The 18,529-nt window shown below is 44.8% G+C and overlaps 1 protein-coding gene across 2 annotated transcripts; it reads right to left on the reverse strand.

Moving 5' to 3' along the window:
- Positions 1–883: 883 nt before the first annotated feature.
- SNRPB (small nuclear ribonucleoprotein polypeptides B and B1) lies at positions 884–9,272 on the reverse strand. Of its 2 annotated transcripts, none has more exons than XM_054573949.1 (7): positions 9,158–9,272; positions 6,808–6,959; positions 4,884–4,995; positions 3,478–3,630; positions 2,807–2,945; positions 2,369–2,494; positions 884–1,402 (listed from the first exon to the last, which is right to left on the reverse strand). In XM_054573949.1, the coding sequence occupies exons 1-7, from the start codon at positions 9,158–9,160 to the stop codon at positions 1,392–1,394; spliced, it is 696 nt and encodes a 231-aa protein (XP_054429924.1). In that variant the 5' UTR covers positions 9,161–9,272; the 3' UTR covers positions 884–1,391. The 2 variants fall into 2 exon arrangements, with proteins under 2 accessions (XP_054429924.1, XP_054429923.1); XM_054573948.1 differs by having other exon boundaries at positions 893–1,230.
- Positions 9,273–18,529: the final 9,257 nt, after the last annotated feature.

The raw sequence follows: 18,529 nt of genomic DNA on the forward strand, positions 1-18,529 counted from the left end.
TCCTGCGCAGAAACTTATTTTAAAAATTGAAGTCTAATTCTACTTTGACCATTAGAACTCAGTGGCATTTAGTGTATTTACAATGTTGTACAATTACCTACTGTGTCTCTGGTTTCAAGACTTTCTCATCACCACATAAAAACACTTCATATCCACTAAGTAATTTCTTCCATCCCCACTCCCTGGTAACTTCTAATCAGCTTTCTGTCTCTCTGGCTCTACCCATTCTACATTATTTCATAGAAAAGGAATCAATTACAAGCCAATCATGTGACCCTGGTGTCTGGCTTCTTTCCCTTGGCACAGTGTTCTCCAAGTTCATGCCAGTGGTAGTATCAATACTGCATCCCTTTTATGGCTGAATAATATTCCATGAATGTATATTCCACAAGTTGTTTATCAGTTCGCCCACTGATGGGCAGTTGTATTGTTCCCACCTTTTGGTTATTATGAACAGTGCTGCCACAAACATTCGTGTCCAAGTTTGTGTGTAGACATGCATTTTTATTTCTCTTGGGTACATACATACCCAGGAGTGGAACTGCTGGATCATATGGTAATTCTATGTTTAACTCTTCAAGAAACCACCAAACTTTTCCATAGTCGCTTCACCATTTTACATTCTCACAAGTAATGCACAAGGGTCACTATTTTCCCACATACTTGCCAACGTTTTCCTTTCCCCCATTAGAGACATCCTAGAGGGTGTGAGGTGGCATCAAGAAGCTATCTAATGATTATATATTTAAAAAAAATTTTTAAAGAGGCTATCTAGATGAGTTCCTTCCAAAGAAAATATATCTAGTCCCAGCCCTCACCAACAGTGTTTATTTCAACCAACTGATTATTTGTCAGTTTGATGGGTTAAAATGTCCCACTCTAGTTCAATTCTGTAATTCTCTTCGTATGAGGCTGTACAATACATCTCTGCAAATGGGTAGGAAAGTATTTTATAAGGGAAGAAACTAAGATTAGGGCTAATGTTTCCAAAGCACCCCTTCTCAACTCAAGCATCAAATATAATCAAAGATTCTCCTAAAAATTAACAGAAACATGAGATGCATTCACAATTTCCCATTCAGAGGCTATTAAGAGTTTATTATAAATTTGTTTCACAGGCCACAAGGAAATAAAAGGACTATGTACAGTCTTTCGGGAAACAGGCAGGGAGCTGAGGAGGGCCAGGATGACTCTAGGGCCTTGGTGGGTGCATTCCCGGGGGAGGGGGCCCTGTAAGGGAAACCAGACAATCCGTAAGAAGTAAGACTTGCAGAGTAACGGTGAGACTCCAGAACAACGGCATAACAAACAAACAGGTCTGTGGTAACGTGGCCCTGGGGAACCGGGCCCACGCCTCTGTGGAGCTACTTTCATAACTCTGTGACCAAGGGTCAAAGAAGGCCTGAAGTAAGAGTAAGAAGTTTAGTCAGTGCCTGATCTGCAACTCAAACCCCCATCCCTGTCCCAGCATCCCACTTTCTGCAGTTATCAGTCAACTGGAGGGGACGTGTGTGCTGACTGGAGACTTAGCTGGGGCTGACTAGGTTCCTGTGCTTAGAAAACCCAAAAGCAGAAAACCTAGACTAGAGACACAGGAGTCACCGAGTGTGGCTGTGGGACACCCTAGAAACTCCTATGGCTTGGTGAGAGGAACACTGGTCTGGGAGTCTGAACACTGATCTCACTGGGTCTGCCTCCTTATCTATAAATAAAAGGAGGGCTGGTCTATGTCAGCATTTCTCAAACTGGAGTTAAAAAGATATACAGTGGTACGTTGGTACTCATCATTCACCCGTTCTGGAACTCGTGATGAGTGCTGAAGCTGACCAGCACCAAGCAATGAAGCATTTTCTCTTCGGGGCAGTGTTTTAGCAAGTGCGACGAGTCCCTAGCAAGCGCCAAGTGCTGAAACATTTTTTTCTTGTCAAAATGTAATGAGTACAGGGTTTGACGAGTTCTGAAGCCAACAAGTACCAAGGTACGACTGTACATAGTAAGCGGTATGGCAGAGCCCAGAGCCCTCTCTTAATTACTAAACACTATCAAACCAAAGAGCATGAGACAATTCCATGCCCTTCACTGGGATCCCTGGGAATGCTTTACTTCATAGTGCCCTGAGAACACTGCCTTGGACATTGAGAAGGACCTGCGTGCAGGGCTGCTCCAACTGTTCTAAGCAGGAGTTAGGTCAATTTAAGAAATGCTGTTCCCTCTTTCCTTTCTGAACTAAGCTGTCTTCTAAGAGTTCACTTCCTTAGGCTTAAGGCCTGAAAGCCCAGAGGGTATGGCCAAATCTAATTTTCCCTCCACTTCCCATCCCACTACGGCTCTAAGGAAGGAAGTCAAAGTGACTGCTGTGGGCACTTACCTCGCATTCCCGGAGGTGGGGGTCGCATTCCTGGAGGGGGCATGCCCATTGGAGTTCCTCGTCCAGGGGGGATCCCCATCGGGGGACCCATGGGAGGCCTCATACCGGGAGGTGGGCCCATCATGCCTACAAGAGAACAGCCCCAAAAATATAGCTCAAGTGTCTGTCTAAAAGTAGCAGAAAACATACCAAGCTGCCCACCAAGTTCTGAGACAGATGGACCATTCCATCCTCCCAGCATCTACTAGTAAATGGGGACTTGAGCCAAAGAGGTGGGCCTCCCAATGGCTCCTGTTCTACAGTTAGTAAGGCTGGATTTCAGAGTAATCCTGCTTACTTGTAAAAACTCATCATCAGTTTCAGTCAAGGTACGTCTCATCATAAATCCAGCTCAAGATCTTTTATCAATTAGCAATGGTCTCCTTATGGGCTTCTTACCTGGAGGGGGTGCCCCTCGGCCTATTGGCGGGGGAGGACCCCCACGGCCCGGTGGGTACTGGGTTGGGGCCCCTGCAATACTGGCGGTGGCAGCAGCCGCAGCAGCTGCAACGGTGCCTCTTCCTTGTGGGGTCATCACCTAAAAGGACACAGGAAAAGAATCATGCAGAATAGTACAGTGCAATGCAGGGTCCCACTCTCCTCCTTTACTTGGTGAAGAAATAGCAGGCACCAAATCTCCTAAGCTACAACTCATGGCATCAGCCTTCCTGTTCAAAGCCATCTTCCAGAGAAGATGAAGTCTGAATGCCCAATTTCCATCTTTTAGGCCTGAGCTGAGGATACCCAATGCAAATTAGAGAAGGCACCTGCATTTTCAAGGGACTGATAACAATTATAAGAGTATATTTTCAATGCTGTCATAGAAAAACTTTGCTCCAATACAGTTGACTATATAACTTTCATGAATCTCTTTAACACCACCAATATACTTAAAATGACAAGTTTTCCTTTCCGCTTGATTCCAGGAACACACACACACAAAGCCCCGTGTGTGAAACACTGATAGTCTGACAGTCATAGCTTGGTCATTCTGGACTCTTCCCAGACTGTGGACCCTCCCTCTATCCTTTATTTTAACCACTAGACACTGGTGCCCTTCACCAACTCACCTGTTGGGATGGCCCACCAACCCCACGAACTGGCCCAGCAAGTCCTGCAGGGGCCTGGGGCATGGGAACTCCAGCTGGGATTCCTCTGCCAGCAGCTCTGCCAATCCCTGGGCCCCCAGCAGCTCCAGCAAGTGGCACTCGGGCAATGCCAGTCTGAAAAATAAAGAAACATGCCAAAATGCTTGTGGCCTAGACAATCAGATGTATACTTTGAAATGCCATTGCCAGGAGAGCCCTTGAGACTTCTAGGGCATCAAAACAACTATCCATCTGTATGTGGCAACGTCATTACTCCTCCACTTAAGATTATGCCGAGCTGTCACCCCTGTAACAGGCTACAACAGCTTAAAGGTAACTTTAGAGAAACATGACACAACACAAGCACCTCGATGCATCCCTATGAAAATTAAACTGGAAAAAAACCTGGGCTCCCCATTCAGAAAGGTGCAATAAACAAAAACATTTGACGATCTGGGGACTGTTTCCTCATCTGCAAATGATGCAGTTACAACAACCGGCTGTGGTCATGAAGGTTTACAATGGGATACATGAGAGTAATAAATTCTACTAGAAATAGATACCAAGAGTTATGAGTGTGTACATATGCTTTGAACTGAAAAAATTGGTAACATTCCTTGCAGACATTTATATTGGAAAAAGTTTCAACTGAAGTCCAAAAATAAAGAAATGACTAGGATAAACTACTCTGTATTTACTTGAGAGAAAAGCTTAGTCATTTCATTAACATGACTTGTATACAGCAAGTAGAAAAATGTTTACATGAGGTGAAAAAGCAGAACTAAATATTATATGCATATTAATGTGTTAAATACTAAAAAATATATACATGAACCAAAAAAACAGTGTATTCCTTTGATGAAAAATATCTTAAAATGAAAAAGGGAAAACAAGTCTGGTTAAATTCTCTAAAGCCTGCTCTATTTCTAAATGTATTGACAGGCTGGTGTTTACAGAACCAAGAATGCCTGCGATCAAGTGCCAATGTCACCTCTTCCTAGCTGTGACACCTTGAGCAAGTTACTAAAACCCTACTTTTTTTTATAAAGTAGGAGTAATTCACCTCAAAAGATGATTACAGAATTAAATAAAATACTTAAGTGCGCTCTGACTGGTGCGGCTCAGCAGGTTAGGCGTCATCGAACCATTCGTTCGATTCCTGGTCAGGGCACATGCCTGGGTGGCAGGCCATGTCTCCGGTTGGGGCTCATGAGAGGCAACCAATCGATGTTTCTCTCACACATCAATGTTCCTCCCCCTCTCTCTCCCCTTCCCTTCCCATCTCTCTAAAAATAAATAAATAAAATCTTTTAAAAAAAATACTTAAGCGCTTGGCACCCAGCACATGCTCAGTAACGGCCTTGCCCTGGCACTCTGCTCTGACTTACATCTTTGGGAGGAGGTCCCTCTACTGTCATCGAGACCAGGTTCTCCCCTCGAAGCAGCACCAGACCAAGGACTCTCTTCTCTTCTCTCTCTGCTTGTTTTGAGTTCTTTGGCCTACAGACAGGTTTAGGAGAAGAAACAAAAAAGCACGTATTAGCAAGAGAGTAAAGTTCCTATTTACCTACCTAGGGGCCTCCAAGATTTGTCTTTTGCTCTTTCTCCTGACAAATGGTACATGAACCTTCCCTAAGATAGCTCCTCTGGACAGTCTTCACAGGCCGAATCTGTAACCCCTAAGGCGGTTGTTTCCCATGCCAAGGGGGTGCACAGAAGAGACAGGACAACAGTCAAGAAAGCCCGGCCCTGGCTCAATGTTACCCAGTAGCAACCACCGAGTCATCCTTCCTCAGTCGTCCTCGCTGTCACTCTGTTCCCTCCTTTAGCCTAAGGTCTTGCCAGTGTCAAAACACAGCCAAAACCAATTCCTCAAGTCAACTGAATCCCACTCACCCCATTTGCAAGTGGGATCCTTCCAGTAACAATTCAATCCTAGAGGCCTGTCATTCTGTCCCTCACTTCACATCAGAAATAGAAATCATAAAGGAAAAGTAACACTCAGCTACACAGGAACTACACTTCTGTCCTCAGAGCACAAAAACAGAAATCTCCAAACAGCCATAAAAGGGTGAACAAAATATGAATGTAAACTGGAAAAAAGAACTACAAGATAGGGGAAGGGAAGAAAAACCCGAAACCAGTACACTAGAAATAAGGAAAAGAAAAAAACACCCAAATTTAAAAATCAACTTAAAGGTTTCATTTTAAGGCTATTTTATATTAATTAACAGTAATTTTTTCTATGGGTGGACATTTTTTCCCTTTTTGGCTTATCTGTATTTTGGTATTTTTAAATAAAAGTACACACTGCCCTTTTACAACCTTAAAAAAAAAACCTTCTGGGCATTTTAATTTTTTCTTATATTTTTTATGTATTTTTAAAATATATTTTCTAGTAAACACTTTTCTATTATCAGAATAAAGTGAGTTTCATTTGTAAAACAAAGAGAACCATCTGGAATAGTTCTGCACTGATCTGCTGGCCCTTCTCTAAGGTGCACACCTGGCACTCATCTGCCCCTGGCACATTTCTTGTCCAATACTTCTTAACCTGATGCCACAGAGAAAACAAAGCCTCAAAGGAAATCAAGGGAATTCACAGCTGCTGAGAACAAAACATGGACAATGCACATGGCAAAAGCGAGCTGGATGAGTATGGAAATCACATAACCTCTTTGGGCCTCAAAATGCCTTAAATGCAAAAATAGAACAAAAAACTAGACCACATATTTTAGCAGGCCAGAAACTTAAGATCTGTGAGTCTTAACTTAATGGAGTTATCCAATAACTTATGGAACTGTGGGAAAGTAGAAAATAAGTCCAACTGTTTCCATAAATGCCAAAAAAAAAAATCACTGGCCCCAAACCCACAGCGGGAGCTGAGCACTTACCCTGAAGAGGGTCAGAGGCTTCTTAAAGCAGTTTCAGACCAGGCTGCATTGGGAGAGCCCTTTAGGCTACAGCTTTACAAATAGGCAATGAGGCCAGAAAATCAAGCTCTCCCCCCTCACACACCTGTGGGGAAAACATGAGAGCCCTTTACCCCAGTACCCAGGGGCACAAGAAAGTAAGAGAAACAAAAAGCCTAGCAGCCCTCCTTACAACTTGTAATGTGCGAGAACTACAGAGCAAGGCTTACTGGGCTACGGAAGATTTCTTAGAGTCCAACGTCACCATTTAAATCTGCCCTCTAAAATGGGAGAGCAAGCCAACAAGCCGCAGCTACTTACATCAGCACCTATCACTTGGACCACCCACCCAATCTACTCCTCCCCATCCAGATCCCTCCCCACACAGCCCACTCCTCACTTGATCTTCCTGAATTCGTCACAATCACACAGGATCAAATTCATATGCTTGTCGAAAGCCTTGAAGGTGCCAATGAAGATACGACCATCTTGCAGGATGCACCTCATCCTGTAGTCGATGTGCTGCAGCATCTTGCTGCTCTTGCCCACCGTCTGCAAGGAGAAATCAGCAGGGGTGAGATTCAACTCTTTTGGAACCACATAGTCCTTCTCGTCCTTCGTAAAAACTTTTGCTGCACCTCCTTCCCACACGTCTGTCTTGCTCAGTACAGCAGCAGTCCCTTTCCCAGGAATTCTGCCATGTTAGCCTGTGTTCAACTCTGACCTCGCCCACTACCATTTTCTCCTATCTCCCTTCAAATCATGCCTTATTACAATTGGCTTTGTTTAGGCTGGGTAAATTTCAGGAGGCGTGTAGGATGTCTCCATATTAATCCAACCCATCCGTACCAGATTAACCACCTGTCCTTGTGAAGATTATAGGTGTCTGACTCCAGTGCTGTACAACACCCACATCCCACTAAAACGACCGTGTAAAAGAGCTGGAATGGACTGGCACTAAAAATCCAATCAATCAGAAGCTAATCAGAAAGGAGCTGATCATCCTGGAAATCAGAATGGAATCCCCCAGTGGAGAATTTGTCAGTGCCTCCAAGACTACCTTTGGGAGGGAAACTTGCTTATGGCCATGGTACTAATCAATCTGAACACATAATCATCTTTAAGAATACGTAATATACTTCTTAATTAACCCCATACCCTTCTCTGCTTTACAGCCTGGCTTATAAGGTATCTTTGCTAAAAGAGACTACGGAGACATCACAAGGTGAAATGTCGGTTGCCCTGGGCAGTTATATTTCTCTGTAGAAATAAATGAGCTGGCTTTTGACCTGTTTATCAGCCTCCCATCAACCTGACTGGTGCTGGCAAGTTGTAACTCATCCAAGTGCCTTCTATGGGCCAGACCCGTGTGTGCTGTTCATCTGTAAACTTGGACAAGAACAGGTTTCCGAACATACAAATGTGTGAACCAGAACCTTGAATTGTACCCTGGAGACCCAGATTATGTGAGAGGACTCCTTTAACTATCTTGTAATCAATCACATAGCTTCTAGCCACACAGACCTCAACCTTCATGGCAACATTTTTTGGTCCACCCAGTAACAGCCAACCCTTACTGGGTGTTCACTGTATAACAGGCACTGTCATGAGCACTTTATACCTCACTTAAGTCTCAAAGTCAGCTCCATTACTTTGCTATTTCACAGAAGGGGCCACTGAAGCTGGGAGAGGTGAGGCAGCTTGCCCTGTCTCCGCATCAGGAAGCTGTGTTGGAACCTTATCAGCCTGAATCTATTGCCTACTCTTCTATTTCCCAAACTATACCCTACCAGGTTTCTCTGCTTTCACTTCACCCAACACGTAGTAACACCTACATAAGAAAGTGATCTTTCCAAACACAAAGTTCATGCCATTTTGCGGGCTGAAATCCTTCAGTGACATGCCTCATCGCAAGCACCATAAAGAAGCACATAAGGCACGTAGTAACCAGACTCCTGCCAGTTCTTCCCAACTCGTCTTCCACCTTTTTCTCCCGTTCCCCTTCCAGGAACTTTCAATGCTTTGCCCTTGCATGCATTGCAAGGCAATATCCCCTCCCAGGAGTAACCGCTATTCCTGAAAGCATTCTTACCCTGCCTCCCTGCGCATCATTACTTTTACTTAATGCTGGATTACTACTCCAAATTATGTCCCCAAATAGAAAGTGAACTCGGTGAAGAAAAGAAACATTTGATAGTGTAGCCCCAACTCCTTAAGAGTCCACGGTATTCATACATATATGCTAAAGAAATGAGTTCAACTCTTCCTCCTAACAGTCTCATTCACCCTCCCGTTCCCTCCTCCCCATCTACTAGAACGAAGAATGCTCTCCGGTTTTGGCCAGTAGCCCTTCCACCTCTTGCCCCATGTCCTTCTCAGGCACTCACCTCCTCCCCTAGTCCTCCTGCGGTTCTAGTGCCTGCTCTCGAAATACATACACACATTTCCTCTGCAAAAGTTTACTTAGCGGCTACGGGATCCCAAGTACTGAGACAACAGCACCGAGAAGACCCACGGTTCTACCCTCGCCCCCACCGAGCGACAGGGGCCTCCGTCCCGCAGTTCCAGCTTTCCCCTCCCCCAACCAGCCGAACATCCAAGGTCCGCGTCTTTCGCGCCGGGACGGAGCGACTGCGGTCCGGCCTTCATCACCATGAGCGGCCAACCACGGCTTCCTCCCCAATCAGTCGCGGCCGCTCCCTCCACAACAGACTCGGAAGCGCCCGCGCGGCCGGCCTGTGTCTCCTCACCATGGTGGCGGTTCTGATGGATCCGATTCCCGCCGGATTCAACTGCGCGTAGGCCTAGCTGCCTCCAGCTGCCTCCAGCAGCCCTCTTCCCGCCGCCGCTACCGGAAATACGGACGCGGGCAAAATGGGGTCGGGTGTAAGCTACTTCCGGTCCCAGAGCTGGGCGCTTGTTCTGCACCGGAGTGTGCTCAAAGTGGGGCGGGGCTTCAGGGGCAGCTAAAAGCAAAGTGAACTTCGCGGGCACTGCTCTTTCTCACCCTCAATCCCCCGCACCCCGCTCCTGCCCCGACCCATTAACTGTAGGTCCACAACTCCCACCCCTGTACTCCGGCTTTCTCTGGTGCAGCCACTGTCCCAGTTTCTCCGTGAACTTGCTCGGCGAGCTCCTGCCTCCTCACGCATTTGCTGTTGCCTCTGCCTGAAATGCTAGTCGTCCAGGTATATGCATCGCTCTTGCCCTTACCTTCCAAGGCTCAACATTTTCCCACTGAGGACTTCCCCGGCCATCCTGTTTAAAAATGCAACCTTCCCTTTCTCTTTAACATTAAGAGCTAACATACTATATGTTTTTGTTATTTTGTTATCCCTCCCCATTAGAATGTAAGTTCCAACAGCATGGATTTTTGTGTTTTGTTGATTGCTGTAGTGCCTAGAAATTGCGTAGCACAAAACAAGGGCTTAATAAATATTTGAATCAATCAATCCCATCCAGTTCCATGATTTTTGAATGCTACATGCTCAGGTTTTTCAAATTTATTCCTTTAACCCTGGGCTCTTCATTTAACTCTTGGCTATAATATCCAGCAGCCTGCTTGACAGGAATGTCTAATAGGTATACTAAATTTAACAATGAAAACTAAATTCTTTTTGTAATACATGTGATTTTTTAAAATTTTTATTTATTGATGGGGGGGAGTAGTGAGACAGAATTTGTTGTTCTGCCTATTCATTCATTCATTGGTTGATTCTTGTGTGTCCTGACCAGGGATCAAACCCACAACCTTGGTGTATGAGGACAATGCCCTAACCCACTGAGGTACTCGGCCAGGACAAAACTAAATTTTTGATTCTATTCACTCTTCTTCCCAAAACCACTTCTTACCAGTGTTGCCCATCTCAGAAGTTTCTCATGTTAAAAATCAAAACAGCAAATCTGGTAGCATCCTTGATTCCTCTCTTTCTCTTCCATCTCGCAATCAATCAGCAAATCCTCACCTTTGAAATGTCTTAAATCTGACTGTTGTCACCTGCCCCACTACCAGCCACCATCATCTCTATCTTGGATCATTGAATGAATCCCTAACTGGTCTCCTGGCCTCTTCTCTTGCTCTCACAGCAGCCAGAGGGATCCTTCTATACTCTGGTGGGATAATATCAGATGCCATTGCCCTGCTCTCCACTTCCTCATAACTTCCCAGCACAAGTGGAATAAAATCCAGGCCTGCAACCCTTTCCAACCTCATCTCCTTCACCATTCCCCTCATTCATCATCCTCCAGTCACTCGTCTCCTTTTGTTCCTCAAACCTAGCAAGGGGAGTTTCCACCTCGGGGCTTTGTGGTTTCATTCTCACACCCCCCTAAAATGAATATTATGTCACCCCATTTTTGTCAATTTGTAGATGATGAGATGGGGGCTCAGATAAGTTACCTTGCTCAAGGGGACAAGAACAAGAATAGAGTACCATCTGATTCCTCGGCTGCTCCCAAGTTACCCTGCCTCCTAACAAATCACTCAGGCACGCATTTTTTTTTTTTTTTTTTTTTTTTTTAGTTAGGAACTACTAAGGCCATGCACTGTTACTGACATACAAAGTCCCTTCTCTGAAGGAGTTTATGTTCTAGTGAGAAAGACAGACAATAAATCAAATGAATAGGTATAGAAAGTAACATCAGAGTAATTGGTGGGGGGTGGGGGACAAAGTAGGGTAAGGAGACTGAGTGATGATGGGTTGTAACTTTGGCTAAATGATCAGGAAAAGCCTCTCTGAGTGCATGTGAATGAAGGACATTTGGACATTTCTTACAAAGGAATTCATATGCTATGTAGTCTTTAGTGACCGCCTTATTTCCCTAAGCTTATTTTTACATTTTTTTTATTTTATTGGGCTTTTTCCATTGCCATTTAAACTCCCATACCCTCTTCCACCTCCACCCACCCACCTCGCCCCCTTACTTAGCATGATGTGTTCAAGGTTCATCCACCTTGTGGCACACATCAGTACTTCCTTTCCTTTTTTATGGCCGAATACTATTTCGTTGTATACATATACCACTTTTGTTTATCCATTCATCAGTTAATAGACATTAAGTTGTTTCCACCCTTTGGCTACTATGAATAATGCTGCATTAAACACCTGTGTGCCAGTTTTCATATTGACATATGCTTTCATTTCTCTCATGTATATATACCTAGGAGTGCAATTGCTGGGTTATATGGTAATTCTGTTTAATTGTTTGAAGAACTGCCAGGCTTATTTTCCACCAGTAGTGTGTGAGGGTTCTGATTTCTCCACTTCTTCACTGACACTAGTTATTAAGTGACTTGGATTTAGCCATCCTCGGTATGTAACTGGTATTTATCTCATTGTGGTTTTGATTTGCATTTCCCTGATGACTAATGATGTTGAGCATCTTTTCATATACTTATTGGCCATCTGTATATCACCCTTGGGTTATTTTCTTTTCTTATTGAGTTGTAAGAGTTCTTTATGTATCTTAGATAAAAGTCCCATATCAAATATGATTTATAAACATTTCCTCTTATTCTGTGGGTTGTGGGTATGGATATACCACTTTCTTGATTGTGTTCTGCACAATAGTTTTTAATTGTGATGAAGTCCAATTTATCTTTTTTTCTCTCTCTTGTTCATGCTTTTGGTGGCATATCTAATCCTTTGCCAAATCCAAGATCATGAAGATTTGACCCTATGTTTTCTTCTAAGAGTTTTAGTCTTATATTTAGGCCTTGATACTTTTTTAGTTAATTGATGTATGGCATAAGATAAGGTATGGCATTTATTCTTTTGCAGGTAAATATCCAGTTGCCCCAGCACCATTTGTTGAAAAAACTACTCTTTTCCCGTTGAATGGTCTTGGCACACTTGTGGAACATTGGTTGACCATAGTATACACATGATTTTATTTCTGACTTCTCAATTCTATTCCATTGATCTGTAAGTCTATCCCTATATCAGTACCATTGCTTTGTAGCAAGTTTTGAAATCAGAAAATGTGAGTCCTCCTAATTTGTTTTTCTTTTACAAGATTGTTTTGGCATTCCAGATCCCTTGCAATTTCATATACATTTTAGAATCAGCTTGTTAGTTTCTACAAATAAGGGGAAAAAAAGAGATCATGAATTCCAGAATATGGGGTTAAGTAGGCTATTCATTTGGCTTTTGGTAAAGTGTCCCCAAGGTTCAGTCTAGATCAGCGATTTTCCTCCTTTTTCATCTCAAGGAACACATAAACTAATTACTAAAATTTTGCTGCTCTGACCAAAAATAGGTATAATTTTTATTCATTCATACAGGACAGCTATTGCTGTGTCGGCTGTCATCATTTTTTTATTTGGCAATCTAAGGGAAAAAGAGGTCAGTGTCCCTGACTAAGTAGTCAGATATGGCATGTTTTAAAAATTCTCATGGCACAGTGGTTGGAAATCCCTAGTATAGATCAAGGATTAGCAAACTTTTTCTGTTAAGGGTCAGACAGTATTTTAGTGCTCATGGGCCATATGGTCTCTGATGCACTTACCCAACTCAATGGTTGTACCATGAAAGCAGCTATAGACAATATGTAACAAATGTGTGGCTGTGTTACAATAAAACTTTACTTATGGACACAGATATGTGTCGCAAAATATTGTTCTTCTTTTGATTATTTTCAACCATTTAAAATAGAAAAACCATTCTTAGCTTGCAAGCCTTACAGAGAAACAGGTGACAGGCCAGATTCGGCCTTCAGGCTATCATCTGCCATCCCCAGGTCTAGACCATTTCTGTGTTTGGGTTCAGGGCCAGAGCCCCAGCTAGTGTTCATAATACCTTCGACCAGCATTATTTCTTCGGCATATGGGGTCACTGAATAATGCCGTCAAAAGTTTATGTCTTCGCCCTCATAAAAAAACTGCACACACGATTTGCATCTGCGTCAGTCTAGGTCCAATGAGGAGACAGAAATCACACAGTAATTTAAATGGGAAGTTTAACATAAAGAAGTACTATATGGCAATAGGAGAGTAACTGATAAACATTGAAAGAAAACTCTCAGCCAAGGGAGAGTTTGTAAGGAAGGATAAACATGGAAGGAGGGTTCCCTCCCCAAGGCTGGGGTTCAGCCCTCACTGGAGGTGTGGTTACAGCCCCCTGGTGGTGGAGAAGCTGGGGTGGGGGTAGGGGATTGCACAGGCCAGAGGTGACAAGCAGGAATAACCCTCTTGAATGCAGGCCGGCAAAAGGTGGTAGGCAAGTACACGGAGCTGGATGTGGACAGAGAACCAAGATGTTGATATTGATACAAAACATGGACCACACAGTGTCTGCATCTGACGGGCGGCATGAAACAAACTTACGAGGCACAAGTGAGACAAGGCTGATGGGCAGGTGAGCGGAGACAGTCAGAGCACTGCTATAAGCCGTGCTGGAAATGGAGACTGGAAAGCTGCGAGAACCTCGCATACTTTTCTGCATAGCTTAGGCTGCGGCAGCTAAGGTGGTACCTTGGGGTGCATGTACCTGGAGCTGAAGTAAGGGGCTGGGAAGTTCCGGGCCTCTGCACGAGATGAAAATTCAGGTGATCTGCTTGCCAGGAAGCCAGGTCAGTGGGGCCCCAGATTGTATGCCCGTAGAGATAAAGAGGGTGCAGAAGCAGCAGCTTGTGCCATTTGGGCTCCTGACTAAACCACCACTGCCTGAGTGGAGGGCTGAAGAACACACGGGGTGGCCGGTCAGCGGAGGCCACTGTGCCCTGCAGGCAGTTAGCATGGAGAAACTGCGCTGGTCAAGGAGTGCGGGGGAAGGGTACTTACTCTTCAGAAGCCCCGTGAAAGAGCCACCTGAACCAGGAAGGAAGACCTTTTCCTCCTGCAATGTTGCTCCGGAGCCCATTACTGATAAACCTCATGCCAGCTGGCAAAGGAAAAGTATTCAAAGGGCCCAGATCCACTTTCACAGATCAGGCAACAAAAGGTGAATTTGTAGCCGGGAGAATATATTAACAAGTGGCACCATTCCACATACACACAAAACATATTCTACCACGTAAGTCAGCACAATGCAGGGCCTGGATGGGGAAAGAGGATACGCAGTTCAACCTCCCCCCCAGAGAAGGAACGAAGCTTGTGATAAACACAGATAAGATGATGTTGGCTTTCTGCCTGGGTTCTTGGAGTGATGAGAACTTATCTTTAGCAAATGTTTCTACTGTTGGAAAGCTGTGTTTGTGCTAATCCTTTTAAATTCTCCCCTATCTTGTACATCCAGGCAATCACCAGCTCTTGGAAAACAAACCCTATGACAGACACATCTGTCTTCCCTTTCAATCCACATTACTATCTCCAGAGTTGTCCTGTAAATTCTGTCTGGGCAATGCCCACACTCTGACCTCCCAGATTTATCCTGGTCTCAATGCTGTTCATCACGCCTTATCTTTCTTTTAATTTTTCCCAGTTTCCCTGCATTCTCTCTTCCGGATTTTCAACCCCCAGGTAATTCCTGTGCTAATATGTGTTGGCAGAAAATCTGAAGTGTTTTCGCAATTTTATTAATCAGACACACTTCCAATATTGCAATTTATTTACACTAAGATTTTTACAGGTTGGGCCCCTCTCCCAAAAGACAAGTAAGCCTCTGTTCATGGCGGTGCTTCCTAGCCATAGGGAAAGGTTCAGGCCCTGCTTTTAGTTGTTAGGACAGACACTGCAAAGAGGCAGCTCAGGCAAACACTATTATAAATAGCATTAAAATTCCCAGGGGATGTGAAAGGTCGGGAAAAGGGGAACCAACCAAAGACCAGCAACAACGAGGGTCCTGCAGAGCCAACCTTGCCTTGGCACCGGTGAGCTGCGTAGGGTGGGACCCGTCCCTGTGGTCCAACAGCAGCAGATGAGGCCCAAAACAGACCCTAAGTGTAACCTGGCTTCGTGAGATTTTCCAGTCCTCAGCTGCTGCCTCAACCCTCAGAGAAGAAATTTTCTTATCCTTTTCAGAACATTGGTGGATGGAACTCTAGGAATCTTGTTTCTTTTTTTTTAACATTTTATTTGTTTATTTTCAGAGCAAGGGGAAAGGAGGGAGAAAGAGAGTGAAACATCCACGATCCACGTGTGGTTTGCCTCTTGTACACCCCCTATCAAGGACCCAGCCCATAACCCAGGCATGTGCCCCGACAGGGAATCAACCAGCAACCCTCTGGTTCGCAGGCCAGTGCTCAATCCGCTGAGCCATACCAGCCAAGGCTCTTTTTTTTCAGAACCCTAGACTGCCATGTTCCAACCTATCCCAGTTAATTCTCTTTAATTAAAGGGCAGCTGTATACCTGGCTATTCTCCAAAATGGCATCTAGAATAAAATTAACAAATAGGGTATATTTTTTTTTTTTAAGGAAGGTGCTGGTTTTCTTTTTGGCATTTTTCTCCCACAATAGCAGGACATGGGGAAGGGCCTTGGGCTCTGGAATGCAAAGGGCCTATCACATTACTCTTCAAACCCTAGAGATTGTAGGGGGCTGCTTTGAGTGGTATCGGGAACTGTAGTCCCACGTAAGCTAGGGCCTGGGAGACGACCAGTAAGCCTTGGCTGGAACACTGGTAACGCGGAAGACAGGCAAGACCCAATGACAACTCTGAGGGCTCCCAGGGGAAATCAGACCCAGAAGTAAATCACACTCCTTGCAGCATGCTTTGTTTCTCCCTCAAGCTCTGTTAATCTTCTACCAGATAACCAGCTGAAGGCTGGGAAGGAAATTTACAAAATTCCTGGACCCCGACCCAAATCCCACCTGGCGCCATAATGTTTGCTCAACTCGGACACAAGCAGCCCGGAGTGTTCCTGCCATTGTCTTCTTTAAACAATACCTACCCTCTGTAAGCTTAAATTACTGATGTAATTAGATTACCTATACATTCCTGCTACCTATCCCCCGCCTGTAACCCTCTCAATAAAAGCATTGAGTACAGGGGCTCGGGGCATTCTCCTTTACAGAGAATCACCTTTCCCTTTCCTTGACAGGCAACTGGTGTCTGGAACAAGTCGTTCTTCCATCTGCGGCGAACCAGGGGACTTCGCAGGCCGGAGTCCCTCATAAAAGATTACATACCCCTATACACTTTTCCCTCCATGTCTTCCAGCTCTGACCAGAAGCAAAGTGTTGATGTTACAGGAGTAGTTCTGGCAAAGGACCATGAGGGGAACTGCGTCAAAGGGTGGGGGCCCATGTTCTGGTGCTGACACCTATTCCTCACCCCAGCTGACCCAGGACTCACTGGAGAGCTGAGTGCATGGCTGAGGGAGGAGAGGCCTTGGAACCAGGGACTCCTTCAGGCTCTCTATACTGCCCCCTTCTTTGAGGCAGTGTTAAAACCACCCTGTGATTTTTCTGACTTCCAAAGACTGACGTCAAATCTGTGGGCCTGGCAAACTCCAACTGAACAAACAAACTTGTTAGAGTCTAGGCAGACCCTCTCTCCAGGGAATAGCGATTGGCCCAGGACATAGAAACCAGAGCGAGGGACTGCGGAGTTGTCAAATTGGGTAATCTGGGCTCTGAGGGAGTGGGACTAGGAAAGGGTGTGGTCAAAGGGCCAGGTCCTTGAGCTGAAGTCCAATGGCTGGTGTATGTCTTGGACCAGTTCGTAGAAGGATGATGTGGGGTGTCATTAGCAGGACCTTTGCATTGGAGGGCTGAGGGGACATGGCATTGGAGCAATATTTAGGGGGTCTTCAGACCTCTGAGTAGTTAACAGGCCCAAAGCACTGATTCATGACTGGAGAACAGGGCATGGTTAAAGGGCCTGAGCTTCGAATGTGGAGGGCAGCAGAGTGAGTGTGCTTAAAGGGTCCCTGAAAATGCAGGGCATGAACAGGTCATTAAGTAACAGTGATGCTTTGATCGGGGTGAAAAGGATTAAGCTGAGACCTGAGTAGAGATTAGAAGGAAGAAAACCCAGGGAAGGGACCTTCACAGAAGCCAAAGAGAGTAATCAGAAGAAGAGGCGATCCTGGCCTGGTGACCTGGAAAGTTCCTCCCCTCAGCTGGCATGTCTCTGGAATCTCGATCATTTTCCCCAAGCAAAGGCTCAGATTCTCCAACAGACCTATTAAATTTATTTCGGACTTATTTTTTCTCAAGGATTAGATTCGTGCAGGAAATCTGGGCTATGAATATGAATTCTTTTCCAGGTGTATGAGAGACTAAAGTTCACAGCTTAAGCCTATTAAAGATTTTACTAGAACAAAAGGACAAGAAAACATGGGAAAGAATTGGTGTATGAAAATAAAACAAGTTGGTCATTCTTAGGTTACTTAAAACCTTTTGCTTATTTATTCCATCTGATTACAAGAAGTAGAAGAAAACATGTCTAGTTAGTTGCTAGTGCCATCTTCACTCTCATACAAAAGATTGCAGTGGGGGTCAAGACTACGGAAACCCCCTCAAAGGTGAGTGAGGTAGAGGTTTGTGGTGGCAAGAATGTCTTCTTAGTCTACAGAGAAGGTACATCAGGATAAAGTCCCACCCATAAACCCTGCCCACACTGGTCTTCTCCCTGAGTGTCCTCTGGTGAAAAATGAGGTAAAACTGATTGCTAAAGCATCTCACAGATTTCCCCCCATCTGTGTAAAGCTTCTCCCAATACAGCTGTTCTCTGCTATTTCCTGAGGTGTGCTTTTCCTAAGTCAGTGCTCATTCTGCCCACACACATAGAGCTTCTATGTACAAATACATGCTGGGGTTTGTGAAGAGTAACTTATGGTCATAACCATGTCTACACTCCTTGTGCACTTAACATGCCTTACAGTGGAGTCCCTGGAGAGACAATGAAATGGAGAATTGAATGGTTTTTTTGGTGAATAAGGGATGACTGGGCAGAGGAAGCAGCTCTCCTGCAATTTGTTTCCAACTGAGATTTTATGAGCATCTCTGGAGCCAGGATGACCCTTTGGACCCAACTGAGTCAAGGAGGGTGGTTCTGCCTCCCCGTATCTATCAGTCATTGGTCAGGACTGAGTCCTTAGGAAGGTGCAGTTCCCTGGGGCTGAGAGCTGATTCTAGAGAAGAATTAGGCTCTGCAGCCATCAGTAGCCGTTATCAGGAGTTGCAGGTGTGTTGGTCCTGATACAGTTATCTGGGCAGAGCTCCACAGCATCCCCAGA

This window comes from Pteronotus mesoamericanus, unplaced genomic scaffold (genome assembly GCF_021234165.1).
Source record: "Pteronotus mesoamericanus isolate MK-2021 breed Mesoamerican mustached bat unplaced genomic scaffold, CSHL_Meso_final contig_25, whole genome shotgun sequence".
Lineage (NCBI taxonomy): Eukaryota > Metazoa > Chordata > Mammalia > Chiroptera > Mormoopidae > Pteronotus > Pteronotus mesoamericanus.

Coding starts and splice junctions, on each gene's coding strand:
- SNRPB (XM_054573948.1), bottom strand. Junction 4,996..6,807: donor GACGAATTCAGGAAGATCAA/GTGAGGAGTGGG, acceptor ACCTGTCTGTAG/GCCAAAGAACTCAAAACAAG. Junction 1,231..2,368: donor CCCACCTCCGGGAATGCGAG/GTAAGTGCCCAC, acceptor TTTCCCTTACAG/GGCCCCCTCCCCCGGGAATG.